Source organism: Poecilia reticulata, linkage group LG20, assembly GCF_000633615.1.
Source record: "Poecilia reticulata strain Guanapo linkage group LG20, Guppy_female_1.0+MT, whole genome shotgun sequence".
Lineage (NCBI taxonomy): Eukaryota > Metazoa > Chordata > Actinopteri > Cyprinodontiformes > Poeciliidae > Poecilia > Poecilia reticulata.
In genome coordinates, this window is record NC_024350.1 from 19,034,105 (window position 1) to 19,049,126 (window position 15,022).

At 35.3% G+C, this 15,022-nt stretch overlaps 1 protein-coding gene and 1 long non-coding RNA gene across 2 annotated transcripts in view; one reads left to right on the top strand and one right to left on the bottom strand.

The window, feature by feature from the left end:
• The first annotated feature begins 5,940 nt into the window (after positions 1-5,940).
• LOC108165676 (uncharacterized) lies at positions 5,941-7,626 on the top strand. The gene is made up of 3 exons (XR_001775995.1): positions 5,941-6,000; positions 7,063-7,102; positions 7,553-7,626. It is a non-coding gene; the product is annotated as an uncharacterized LOC108165676 (long non-coding RNA).
• A 4,166-nt stretch (positions 7,627-11,792) lies between these two features.
• LOC103456935 (NACHT, LRR and PYD domains-containing protein 3-like) overlaps positions 11,793-15,022 on the bottom strand; it is a 19,739-nt gene continuing 16,509 nt past the window's right edge. Inside the window, exons 8-10 of the mRNA XM_017301777.1 lie at positions 13,690-13,860; positions 12,849-12,998; positions 11,793-11,929 (exon numbers count right to left, since the gene is read on the bottom strand). Of these exons, the coding sequence (XP_017157266.1) occupies positions 11,923-11,929; positions 12,849-12,998; positions 13,690-13,860 (328 nt within the window). The 3' untranslated portion in view covers positions 11,793-11,922. The remainder of the gene's footprint in view (positions 11,930-12,848; positions 12,999-13,689; positions 13,861-15,022) is intronic.

The following is a 15,022-nucleotide window of genomic DNA, read 5'->3' on the forward strand; positions in this document are numbered from 1 at the left end:
AAAGATATAATATAATATAATATAATATAATATAATATAATATAATATAATATAATATAATATAATATAATATAATATAATATAAGTGGTCGAGTATGATCAGGTTCTGTGTAGACATCATTCCTCACTTTAAATAACGAAAAGGCTCATTTTGCTGCTGTTTCAGTCTCATTCTGATGACATAAATCATTGTGACTAAACTAGCTAACTTTTATACAAAGTTAGCAGTAAAATGTTGGACATGTGACTATTCCAGAATTAAAACGGCTTAACCAAAAATATTTTGTTCTATATATGAAAGTAAACTGACAGAAAGATGTTATAAACGAGCGATATTCAAGGCAACATTCCCGACAGTTTACCTCATTCAAACGGATTTTCTGGCTCCCGCTGATAGGGGAGGAAGCGCTGTGGTGCGCCTTCAAAATAAAAGCACGTGAGTGGAAGATTTTAAAATTGTTCGCAAAAGCGGTGAATTAAAAAAAATATATATATATTTTTGGGAGAAGGGACAATATTGGAGACAGTCAATATTGTTTTAAAGGAAAACTCAACCAACCCTACTTTTACTTTTTAATTTGATTCTGTATTGTTCTGTTGTGACAATCTCTTTTTTTCAATCTTCAAAAAACATCTAATGTTCCTCACAAATAAATCTTTTGTTGTAAATATATCCCTGGTTATTATGAGCTGCAGTATTCAGACGAACAGGTTTGACTAAAAAGTTTGAAACATCTGACAGTTTTCAGTCTTGTTTATATGACACCAATTCCCAACAACAAGAAACTGACACTTTTCTAAAATGTCAATTTAATCCAGCCATAAAAACAGATTAAAATCAAATGAACTGAAATTTAATCCTAGTTATTAAATAATTCCTCCAGCCTGGGGAGAGTCGCTGCTCAGAGGCAGAGGAGCTCAATCATTTTATACATTATCTGCCTCTATGGTGACATGTTTAACAAATATTTAATAAAATATTGTTATAAAAATTACACACTGCTGGCTTAAGCAGCTTTTGATGAGTTGCTGCTGCTGCTTAATGGAACAACTTGCACTTTTATCTTCTCTGCAGAAATTAGCATCAGTTCAACATGGAGGTGCCCAAAATGCTGAGTTGACTTCACAAAACGGTGATTCATAAACTTGAGCATTTCTAAAGCAATGATCCATACAGCAGTGCAGAATAAACAGCTGTAGGTCTTTTCTAATTCATTTTTTCTATTTTTGCAGCAGAAGAAGAGAAGGACCTGAGGACTGACAGCTAAAAATCACAAAAGAGCAGAAAAACTGAATCTCTGTCTGTCATGACTGATTAGAAGCTTAAAGGCATAACTTTTTTATATTTTATTTTCTAAGCAGAAATTTAAATTTTTTTAAAAATTGAAGGACTCCTAAATTGTGACAGAAGTAAAATAACTGCTGTTTTCTTTTGCTGCAGTCGGTTCAGTTTGAACCTATAATTTATTTGCAGACTCTGGATTATGAACTATCAATATCACTTTATTATTGTCTTTGCATGGACATTTTTCCATACAACAATCAATTTTTTATTATTTTTTGTTATTTTTCTTGATGCTGAACTCAGTGGGACAGTTCGGATTTCATAGAGTGGGATTCTGTGGAGTGATTATGAGCTGTCAGTGTCTTACTTGGTGGATAACTCTCCCTGCCTCAGGATTTCCATCTACATAAAAAAACAGGTTCATTTCTGCATTGTAAAACTATTTCACAAATCTTTAAACTGCCATAATTTTTGCTTTAGAATCTTATTTAATCCAATAAACATATAAGAACTGCTGTACAGTGAACCTTTCTGCCTACTTGTGGTTCGATATTTGTGGATTTTTCTGTGAATACAAAATTATTCATGAATAATCTGCCTATATGCAGATATTTTTGATAAGACATATTAAAAAAATCCAATTTAGGAAACGGAAATACTTGGGCACAATGCTGCTTGATACAAATTGACTAAAGTTTACAAAGCAGCCAATCAAGGAGGGCCATTTGTTTTCATTGACTGTGATTGGTTGTAAGTCTGGAGATGAGGAAGACTGTATGTTATCTTCTGTGGTGCTAGGCGATTTCCACAGCCCATATTAATGGTTATTAAGGTACATGTGGTGCTATAAGGATTCATGGATTTCATCAATTCCTGGGCAGATATGATCCTTAATCCCCATGGAAACTCAAAGTCTGCTGTATCATTTTGTTTTAACCGTAAAAATCTGTCAACTTGTCTTTCCTTTAATTCTTTATCCACAAACTTCATTTGGTGCTTAGTTATGATAGTATGTCTCATTCTTAACATCTCTACCTTCAGCAACTAACAATCAGCTAACAGTACAACCAGTGCATGACAATGAAACAAAGTTAAACCAAACTACCATGATTGTTTTAAAGATTTTACATCTTTGATGGTAAAACTGGCCCTGCTCTCACAACGCAGCACAGTTTGAATTTGTTGTTCAAACTTCTCCAAACTGAGATTGATCAGTTATTTCCTGGAGGTAAGATACTGACTGCTGACAATCTTCCCACAGAACCCCAAGTAAAACAAAAAAATGCAGTGTCCCTTTTACATATTCTCTCTCTCCTGTTTTAATTTGAAAACATATTTAATATTTTGAAGCATGTTGAAGATTTTAACAAATTTATTTAAAAAATTTATTTATAAAGTCATTTTATAATTTGATGCAATCTCTTGATCATTTTCAAAGGCTTTTTTTTTAAATCCTGAGCAGAAGAAAGCCTAAGTTCTGCACAAAATACAATTGTTTTCTGTGTTTCTGCTAGATGATGCAGAGTGATGATCAAAATCAGGCTCCACAATGTTGATCTGGGTATAAATGATTAAAACTGTCACAATATTCTCACTGCTCAAAAGAAATTATTTTTGTTTAGCTCATTTAGGGGTGCTATTGAAAATGCACATACTTATGTTCCACATGTACCAAATGACATGTAACAATAACAATAAACATGACATAAAGTAAATGCAAGTCCTTGCTTCAATCAGCAAATGTAACATAATCCATAAAGATCATTAAATACATTTTTAGAGTCATGATAAGGGAGAAATAATGTTCCAGATGAATTCACATTTCTTTAGTTAATTAACAAAGAATAAAACATACACACCCAAAACATCAAACACTGAGCAAATCATGTTGAGGCCAAATGAGGCTGACTGACCTGAACACAGGTAACCGGCTCTACTCTGCCCCCTAGCGTCCAAATAAAAAACCTTCTGTGCAGCATGTCAGAAACATTCAGGAAGCCCGTCAGAAATAATAATTTCTGCAATTTCTATTCATATTTTCCATGAGTGAAAAGGGAATTAATCATTTCCAACATGGTATTTTTAAAAATATCAATATGTTGAGAGAGTTTTCTCCCAACTGCAATGAGAAATTAACCTCTTGGCTGAAAGAAAATTATAAATCTAAACCTGTGCTGGGTGAATTATTTCAGTTTCAGTTCACATCTTTAATTTCATGGAGACAAACAGGATTTTCCGCCTAATTTTACCACCAAATATAGCAGTTAGACCAAGTCTGCATCAGAGTCGACCCAAAGAAAATCTGTTAATGTGAGAAAAGACTGGATTCTGGAATTAGTGAGAGAAACTGATATAAACTCAGTTTTAGTCAAACATGTTTGAATTTTTGAGGCGGTTCTGGACGCAGAACAAATCACCGGCCCGAAGAGCAAATCGCTGACAAGCAGCGGAAAAGGTGCAAGGCGACTTCTTTAAAACTTCATTTTTATGTTCATAATCTTGTATTTATGTTCATAAATCAAGATTATGAACATAAATACAACAGCAGCTTGTTGCTGTTACCTATAATCTAATTAATTACAATCACATTGTGTTAAAAATAAAACAGATTCCTGGATATTCAAGACAAAAACAGTGAATAAAGAATCTTATTGAAATGAACCAAATAATTCAGATAGTAAATGTAAACTTAATGGGACTTGATTTAATAAATTGACGTTTCTGAAGAAAATATTTTCCACAAACTTTTTAAACATAGATTCTTACTGACTGTAGTCACCTCCAATCAAATCACACTCATTTACATATTTTAAAATGTGATCTTATTTCTTTTTCTGGAACAAAATAAAATCTGTTATTTGATGAATGAGGGAGAAAAACAACCAGAAACGTGACGAAGATGATCAGAGAAACTCTGCTGCACTGAAGCTGCAGCCAAATAAACCGGACTGGGTGGATCCGTTTCTCTGATCCGATCCGTTTCCTTGAAGCCTTAATCAGGTTGGTGTGAACTGGGACCAGTAACTGGGCCCATGGGCAGCATCAGGAGCTACGTGGTTCTGCTGGTTCTGAGCTTCCAGTGGATTTCTTCAGAAAGAGGCGAGTGAAGCAGGAGTCATGTTGCTCTGCAGATTTTTATCTGACGATAAAACAAACAAACAGAGACGTGTTGAAATGTTTCTGTTCAAACTGCAGCTTGAGTCTGAAAACTTCAGCTCATCTGGCATTTTAATGGTTTTATTCTGTTTCAGACAAATTATGAATTTCAGACATTTTTCAGCTTAATGTTTATAAACATTTCTGTTATTTATGAAACAATATTTAGCTTAATACTTTCAGTTTTCTGATGAGAAGGCCAAGACAAATATAATCTACCAGTCTCTATTAATATTTATATATATATTATATATAAAAACACTGAACATACTGAGTGGAAACAGATGTTTTTTTTTTATTTTAACTCTGTAAAATCTGTGCATTTATTTTGTAATGTAAACATCCAGAACCTGGATCTCAGCCAGCAGCTGGTCAATAGTTTCACTTTTAATCAGCAAGACAAACATTTGATTGACAGGTTAGTTTTAGTTTTTAACATTTAAAGAGCAAAACATGATTCCTATACTTACAATGTTGAGAGGTGGTGAAACAAACTGAACCACTTTGTCACAGGAACTAGTGATTTTTTAGAAATCAAGAATCACGCATTTAAAATAAATTCCTTTACATTGAAAAGTTGTTTGTAAGTTAGTTTTGTCTTATTTCATAAGATATTTGCTCTAATTCTAGAAACTAAACCAACACTTGGTAAGATTTGATGTTTTTCCAGTTAAATTGTTTATTGCAGACATGAAGTGTGAATCATTTTTATAAAATTATATTATTTTTTTCAGTCACCCGGGTGACGTGTGTTTTCAGCCAGAGCTGCGTTTTGCCCTGCAGCGTCTCCAGCAGCTCTGATGTCATCATCAACTGGAGCCGCCTGACACCTGCAGACGGCGCCGCCCACCGTTACTACGGCAACCAGGACCAGCTGGGCCAACAGAACCAGAACTTCAGAGGCAGAACGTCTCTGTTCACGGATCAGATCTCCAGAGGAAACGCCTCGCTGCTGCTGACAGGGGTCAAAGTTCAGGATGAGGGAACCTACAGGTGCAACACCAGTGGAAATAAACTGGTTTTTATTCACCTGAGAGTCGAAGGTGGGATTTAAAACAAGTTGATTATTAATTATGTTGATATTTTTGATATTCTGATCTGTGTTTTATTGCAGCTCCAGTCTCTGACATCAGGATCCATCAGGATGGAAACAGGATCACCTGCAGCTCAGAGGGGATCTACCCTCAACCTGAACTCACCTGGTCCACTGAGCCTCCATCCAACACGGCTCTGCAGAACAGAACCACAGTCCATCAGACTGAGGAGAAGCTTTATGACATCAGCAGCTCTCTGACGGGTCCAGATGGTTCTGATCTGACCTACAGCTGCAGCATCAGAACCAGGAGGAACCAGAGGAGAGCAACGCTTCATAAACTCAGTAAGAATCAGAACCTGGTGGTTCTGGTTTGGTTCTGAACGTGTCTCATCTAAATGAACCTAAAATGTTGAGGTTCATCTTAACTTTCTTATTATTTCTTTCCAGGAAATTCCCAGATTGCTGAAGAAAATCCTGATGGCAGTGACTGGATTATCACCTGTAATCTGCACAGTGATAGCAGGTAAAATTATTCACTTCACTCATTAAGCTGCAGCTGAATGATACTGGGAAAATATCTGATATGCAATAATATTGGTAAACAATGTGATGGCAACATCCATCCATTTTCTTGCACCCTTGTCCCTCAGTGGGGTCGGGAGGGGTGCTGGTGCCGATCTCCAGCTAACGTTCCGGGCGAGAGGCGGGGTCACCCTGGACAGGTCGCCAGTCTGTCACAAGGCAACACAGAGACACACAGGACACACAACCATGCACACACACACTCACACATAGGGGCAATTTGGAGAGGCCAATTAACCTGACAGTCATGTTTTTGGACTGTGGGAGGAAACCAGAGTACCTGGAGGAAACCCACCATGCACAGGGAGAACATGGAGACTCCATGCAGAAAGACCCCAGGCTGGGAATTGAACCCAGAACCTTCTTGCTGCAAGGCAACAGCTCTACCAACTGCGCCACTGTGCAGCCCGTGATGGCAACATAATTTAGATAAATAAAAAGTTCTTCATGTCTTTAAACAGTGGTTCCTAAACATGTTCTGGGCCCCCCTACGGATTACAAATGGCTACCTGGTTGAACGACTTATGCGTTGTTTTTTCATCCAGACGGGGAAGTATGAGACGCCCCCCACCTGCAATGACACGGCGCCCCCCCTAGAGGGCGCGCCCCACAGTTTGGAAACCTCTGTCTTTAAAGACTTCATTTTAATTCAACTCTTAATATTTTCCTGCTTTGAGAAAATAAACAAAGACTCGTCTGTTTAGATACTGGAGAGAAATGTAATTAATCTGAATATGATTTTATTTTTTAAAAAATCATCTGTTTTCAGCAGTGATGAAGCCGAGCTGCAGCTTTTAGTGATTTCACCAGGATTTCCTAAAACATTTTCTGCTGCATTAATCAAACATCTGCTACAATATTTCTAGCACAGAAAGAAAAATACTTACTGTATATAATCTGTATTCTAAGGAAATGTTAGTTCCATTCAGTAATACAGATATAAATGTATAATTTACACATTTTGTTAGTGTTGTTATCTAACAATGTTTTTCCTGTTTTCTAGAAATTCTGAGTCGCCGTTGGAAGAATAAAGCAAACTGATGGTGAGTAAATCAATTTTCACATAAAATGTAAGTTTTTTGTGTCATAAAGTGATAAAAGACAGACAGCAGGAGGATTAATTCAGACGTGTTTTATAGAAGATAAAACTGGAGGAAAGTCTGGAGATGCTTTAACAAACTTTAATTTGTTACAACAAAGATGTTAAAAACACTGAATGATTTTAACGTACTTTGTATTTATATGTCTTAACTCAAACAGATCTTTGTTATTCACACATTTTAGCATGGAAATAAACATAAATATTAAATTATGAGCTCATTTCCTGTCTAATAAAATGCTGATTCATGTTTTATAAACAGTGACTTGCAAAATAATTTCTGCTCATATAAATCATGTTAAATAATGCAGTAATAAAGGTTTCATTTAGCAGGTTAATATTTAGTTTTAATTTAGTTATTTTTGACTCTTCCTCCATTTTCTCTGCGCTGCAGGAGAATCAGAGGATCTTCAGGACAAACCAGTTCAGGTTCCCAGTGTCCCAATCCAGACCAGCAGGATGGTGGAGTTTATTAACTTTAACTATTTTATGTCAAATAAAAAAACTAAAAACGGGAAAATATGAAGCATTGAAGATGAAACTCAGAACTAGAGAAATCTTTATTCAGCCCAACTTTACTTTTTACAAGCTGAACGCAGTTTTTCCCAAAAGAATCACTTAAAAGTGGAATTTAATTTGCATGTGATGCAATAAAATTGTCATAAAATTAGGGATTAAAAAAAAATTAAACAGGAAAAAATCTGAGGCTGAATTTTTTTCCTTGTAAATTTTTCAGGCAGAATAGATTTTTAGTTGTTAATACATTTTATAAAACTAGATAAATGTTACTTAAATAAAAATATATGGCTTTTATTTTATGTTTTATCTTCTGAACTCAATCTGTATTGTAACAGATACAAAACACATTTTTTTCCTGCTGATCTATTTAGTTTTTTTCTTAAATTTAACAACAGTTTAAATTTTTTTTGCCTAAATATTTCATTTATATCTTTACTTGTCAAATTTTCCTTAAAATAAGTTAGAAGTATTATTTGTAGGATGTATTTTTCCCACATAAAAATAGTATTTCAATGAAAAAACAATGTTTTACTGTTAAATTACAAATGATTCCAGCTGAAATTAATTTCTCTTTAATTAATAAAATCAAAACAAGCAGAATGTCTCTTTATACTGATCATAGTCTTTTAGGAATGTTTTGGGTTTTTTTTGATAATTTTGTAAGATCTGGTGTAAATAAATGTAAATATAAGGTGATTTTCTAAATCTTCCAGGAAGAGGAATCTCAACCTTTGGGTGAAATTTTAACTGAACATTAATTAATTAATTAAAACATTAACTGAGACTCAGTGTGGTTCAATATAGATTTCAGTATTTCTAGATTCTTTTTTCTTCATTTTTGCTGCTTTGATGAGATGAAAACACGTTTTATACACATTTCTTTTAATCTTCTGTAAAATTGTTTTCTTTTTGTTTCTTGTATGAATGTGGAATTTACAGTGTTCATTTTATTTATACTTTTTTAACATTTCTTTTAAATGAACTGCTGCTAGAACAATAATTAATTATCTCTTTTCTCTTGTGTTTCAGTTGCTGTATCTTATTATTCATCACTGTAAAACAAACAGCAGTAAAACTGTTTTATCGTAAATTCAAAAACTATTTTTTTGATGAATAAAATTCAATTCAAGCTGCTTTAATTGTGTGGTGCATTTGTGACAATGTTCTGAAAGAAGCTAGTTAATTTGTATTGTGTTCATATTAGTTGCACCTCGAGGAACGACAGATGGAAACTAACTTTATGGATAACTGGCACATGATGTGATGTGTATCGAATATTTTCAGTTTTAGAATAAATACATGCTGAATGAYGTGCTAAAGGTGGAGCTTCTTAAAGAGACAGAGGCCAATTTCATTATATCAGATGATGCAAAGTCAAATGAAGCTGTTTTTGAAGGTAACTTAGTTGTGTCAGATGAAGCCCCTTGGTGTTTGTGTCGCCTTATTTAAAACCACATAACAAACAACGTCTCACATTATTACGTTGGAATTTTAGATTTTCAGGAAGAAAGTCACAAACACAACGAATATTGCCTGCTCCAACAAGCACTGCACTCCCATGACACTATCAAATATAATATTGTATTACATTTAATCAATGTAATTTTAATTTTAATTTCTATTAATATAATGTTATAGTTAAAGGAACAAATCATTTTAATAACTATTTAATAACTGTTTTCTCTGAGCGGAGCTCCGAGGCTGGATGCTGCTCACACTGAGCTCAGGGGTCAAGCTGGAGACAACCGAGCCGGAAGGAAGCCGGGCCCGGGCCTTTCAAAATAAGAGCAGGATTAAACCGATTAACTGGAAGAAGGAAAAAAGCTAATTTACCAATTAATAAAATGAGTTAATATGTTTGTTGAAAGAACAAGTGACACACCAAACCAAAACTAAAGATATTTTTATTGACTTATTTACAATTTATCAATGTGTTTTTCCCAGTTAGATTTTATTTGAAAGTGCTTGAAGATATCTTACATTTCCTCTTATTAATAAACCAACCTGTTGTCTTCCTCTGTTCTGATTCTCTCTAATCTCACAGCTCAATCACATGAACTTTGTGTTTATATTATAAATGAAGCTACATTTGCAGCACAACACTGACATGTCATTTTGTTAGTAACTTAAACTAACCTGGTTTCTGTTCAACAAAAGTAGGATTACAAAATCCAGGAACGGAGATAAAACCGGGTTTCACAAAGCTCCATCATTTCATCCAGGATCTATCCGTTTCACAGAGACCAAACCAGCTATACAAGTTTAATTCAGGTGAATGTGCCACAGTAGATAAATTGCGTTCACCATCCCTCACACCAAACAAACATGTTGATGGAGGATTATGAGGAATGAAGCCGATCATACTCAATAAAAAAACTGCTGCTACAATAGCAAACAGTAACGGCTCGTTTAAATATGTAATTATCCCAAAGCATACATTCTTAAACCAATTTTAAAAATCATAATAATACATGCTATTTGCTCAAATAAACAACTTTAAACTTATATAAAAAACAGTGGAAGTTAATATAACGAGTGAATCTGACAGCAATTCAGTGTTTCCTGGTACTCACTGTCCTGCATGTTTTAGGTATTTTCTTGCTTTAGTCCAGCTGATTTCAATCAATGACTGATTAACAGACGTTTCTTGAACTGCAATCAGTTTAATCAGGCACATTAAATCAGGGAAACCTCTAAAACATGTAGGACAGTGAGCCTTGAGGACCAGGGTTGAGAAACACTGGATTAATTCATGTTACTCTTTTCTGATTCACCACTTATCAATAATTATCCAGAACAAACATGAACAACAGATTATATATAGGAACATTTACAGCTTCTGGGAAGTTTGTGGTTAAAATGTAACTTCCTGTTTGAGTTGTGATGCTTTTGTTTTGAAGAGACAATTTCTTGTTTAACTGTCAGTGTAAAAGCAGCTTAATGACAAAAAGACAAAAGATAAAATATAACGGAGCTTATAAGATTGTAGCCACCTGGATGAAGACAAAAGGCTAATTAATAATGTAAATAAGTATTTGTTTTAAATATTGTGCTTTAATTCTGAATTACGTTCGAAAGTATGCTATAGCTAATTTGGCTGGACTTGATTACAAAACCTGAGTTTCTTTATGACCCATTTCTCTAATCCCCTAAAAACTGCAACGGTTTATTAAAGGCCTTTATGTCAAACTTAGAACAGAGAAACCAAATAGAACWGGAAGATATCCACACTGATGCTTTTAAAATTGATAATGTTATATTCTAACATCATGATGTTACAAAAACATTTAGAATGAAAACCAAAATTAATTATTGCAGCATAATAAAAAAGACAAAAGAAAACAAAACTCATCAGTTYTTCATCGCTGACTGAACAGATGAAGCTCCAGGATTAATCCAGATGTTAGCATGTTAGCCTGGTCTGGAGCAGCTAGCTTCACAGAATGAATCGCCATGGCAACGTACGYGTTTCYTCTGTTGTGAAACTGAATYGAGGTTTAATTAAACCAGAATATCYGGAAMATTATGRCTTAATYCACGATCCTGGTTTTGTGAAAAAGTCCTCTGGATATTTATAAGCCTCATTACTGGAACATAAAGTTTCAACCAGAGTTATAATAGTTTTGGGCTTTAAATTTAATTTATTTTGTTTGTCTAATTTAGTTTTAATTTGTTTCTAGAGTCTGTTTACTAGTTTTTACTAGTTAATAGATTTGTTTGGGGGGGGGTTTATACTTTAGTTAAATTTTTCAGTACAGAATTCAAAAAGCTCAAAGTTTTATATTGTGATGATGAAAACAAATATTAAAATATTAGATTTAAAATCATCAGTAACAGTTTGATTGCATCATTTCCTCACTGAGTCGTTTCCAGCAGCACACAGAAAGACCAGAGCTGCACAAACATCAGAAACTGGATCCAAATGAAGCAACATGCAGCCTGGAAACGGCTGAACTGAAACATGTTTCATATTTCAGCTTCCAGGATGAAAATGAATCAGAGAAAAATTATCAACTTTAAAAACTGAATCAAGTTCAGATCAAAACTCCATGAAGCCTTACAAATTCATCTTCATCCATCCAAAGAGAAAAACAACATCAGATACAAAATGACAGAATGGTCATGATGACCTTTGACCATTCAGGTCAAAGGTCATCATGATCCAGTCAGAGTCTCTTTAGACTCAAACTGCTGCATCTTCTGAGGATCAGCAGGAAACAGAGACGATTCTCTTCTTTACAGAGATCAGATCCTGCAGAGAGAAGAAAGAATCAGAGATCAGATCAGTGAGTTTCCAGCTTCTCTCCAGCAGCAGCAGTCAGTGACGCAGCACATCCAGYAGAAAGAGCAGCAGGGCCTTCAGTCGTGTTCAGAGCAGCTTCCTCTCAGCTCTCATCTTAACGTGTTGCAGTGAACACACTGAGCTCCAAGCTCACACACCTACACACACTTTCAGCATCCAGTCTGCTTCCTMTGCAGGTTCCACTCAAGTCCACAGTGGAAACCAACTGCTGAGAGCCTGAAGGTTCACTGCTGCTCCACCACTGGAGGGATGGATTTGCTGCTGCTGCATTTCAACACAAACTGCTGCTGATGAACAAACATCTGCTGCTGGACATCAGCTGACTGAGCAGCATGGAGGCTGTCTGTCCCTGAACACATCTGGATGAGACTGAGGACAGGACACATGTCCACATGTGAGGACTGGACTGGAGCAGGAAGAGCAGCTGCTGACTGAATGAATGATGGTTTGTGAAACCAGAGTTTCCAGTGGTTTCCAGGCTGCAGTCAGACTCAGAGCTGTGACCAACATCAACCTGATCAGTTGTTTCTTGTTGAACTGAGATCAGACCTGCTGCTGCCACAGGCTGATGAATGAGGACCACTGTCTCTAGACATGCTGGACAGCTGGACGCTGGAGTCCAGCTGGACATCCTGGAGACATGGACACAGCAACAACACTCATCTTCACACCAACACAAACACAGGAACACAGCAAGCTGCTGCTGCTCTGATTGGCTGATTGCTGTCTCTGTGTCCAATCAGGAAGCCTGAACCATTCTCCTTCCACTGAGAAACTGCAGCTTTACTGGGAACACTGGAGCTTTGATGGGAACTGGTTTAGTTCAACATGCTGACAGCAGCTGGACTCACTGCAAACGTTTACTTACTTTACATCCTTTACAAAATGTTTCAGCTGCTGAACGTCTGAATCTTTCAGGTTGTTTCCTCTCAGGTCCAGTTCAGTCAGATGTTGGTTGGACTTCAGAGCTGAGGCCAGAGAAGAACAGCTGATCTCTGACAAACTGCAGTTCTCCAATCTGAATAAAGAATAAAATATGTGAGCTGAAGCAACAGGACGCAGGTTAAAACTGAAATATGAACAAAGTAATGATAAAAATGTAGAAAATTAATTTCACTGAATGTAAAAGTCCCAGAAATAAGGAGAACTGCACTAATATTTCAGTTCAGATTCATTTTAAATGTCAAACTGATTCCTGATGTTTCTACATCTGTTCATCTTTACAGGTTAATAAAGTTTGTGGTTTTATCAATAAATGGTTTATTGATTATTTATGATCAGAAGGTCAGAGATGTGGATGAACATCATTATTTAGTGAATTCAGCCTCAGTCTGTCTTGGACATAAAGACATTTGTTCAGATTTTATATCTGATTGATTGTAGATATTAAGACGTTTAATGATCCTAATATCAGAGTTTTATCAGCCTTTAGTCTCTAATCTGACCTTTGACCTTCTCTCTGCAGGTATGGTTGATGTCTGTGAAATGAACGCTGTGATTGGTTGGATGTGATGGTGGGAGGAGGAACTGCTGRTGCTTTTATAAAACACAGAAACTTTAACTGGACCAAACCATAGAAGAAGAAAGCAGACTTTACCATGAAGATCCTCAGAGTGGATCAGTAGAATATCAGCATCTGTCTGCAGTTTAGTGGCAACACAACTTTCACATCACAAACATCAGATCCAGAATAAAACATGGTTTCTTACGATAATCGTTTTAATCTGCATTCAGGATCCTGTAGAAAACCACAGAGCTCCTTCACTCCAGAATCTCTCAGGTTGTTTCCTCTCAGGTTCAGTTCAGTCAGATGTTGGTTGGACTTCAGAGCTGAGGCCAGAGAAGAACAGCTGATCTCTGACAAACTACATTCCCACAATCTGAATAAAAAAATCAAAGATGTGAGCTGAAGCAACAGGATGCAGGTTAAAACTGAAATATGAACAAATTAATAATAAAATGTATGAATAACATGATGAATGACAATTACTGGTGGTGAGCGTCAATAAACGATAAAATAAAACTAGGAACAGGAACTAAACTAAAGAGGACATAACGATAAACCAAGAGAGGATCAAACTAATCAGAGAAAACCAAATTAATGAAGAACAAAATGCAAGAATAAAAACTAAGAAACTAAATTAAATACAGAGGAATAAACTGTATGGCAGGGACAGACACTGTTTTCAGATAAAAGGTAAAATAATATTGTTGAAGTGCCCGTTATGATTGACATAATTACAGTTCTATCCATGTTTTATACAGTCTTTTTGCAAATAGTTCAAAGTTTAAACTGGCATTGTTGTACATCTTTTATCTGGTCTTTTTGTGCAAGATTTAACAACCAGTAAATGGCACAGAACAAGAATATGTTTTCCACTCTGATTGGCTCCTGTTATTCCTACCAAGTTTAAGTTGACACCTATAAATATGATCTTTATTCACATGGCTTTTTTTGTTCTCTCGGAATTTATTTTGAGGATAAATACAGAAATAAGCATAAAAATGAAAACATCAACAATAGTGATAGTAATATTAATAATAAAATAATATTCAGTGCAAAGTAGCCAACAAATACTTTTGATGGGGGCGGTGAGGGACCTGGATAATGGATAAGGGGGGCGCTGGCCCAAAAAAGGATGAGAAACACTGGTCTAGCCACACCCTCAAATCCTTATCTGCAATTAGTTATGCAAATTTACAAGAAGGCCTTAGTATAGTTTAATATAACAAATTAGCATGCAATAGAGATTTAACTAGATATAATTTTTATCCAAATAAACAAATTATCATAATAAATATAAACATAATTTATCCTAAAGGTCAGAATGAACTAAAACTGAATTTAGGCTTCTACACTTTGTTTACCTCACATTTATTCAGGTTATAAAATATTTACAAATAATTTATTTAAATTGATGCTGCTGGATGAAAATGTAACTGTTCTCTAATATTTCAGTTCAGATTCATTTTAAATGTCAAACTGATTCCTGATGTTTCTACATCTGTTCATCTTTACAGGTTAATAAAGTTTGTGGTTTT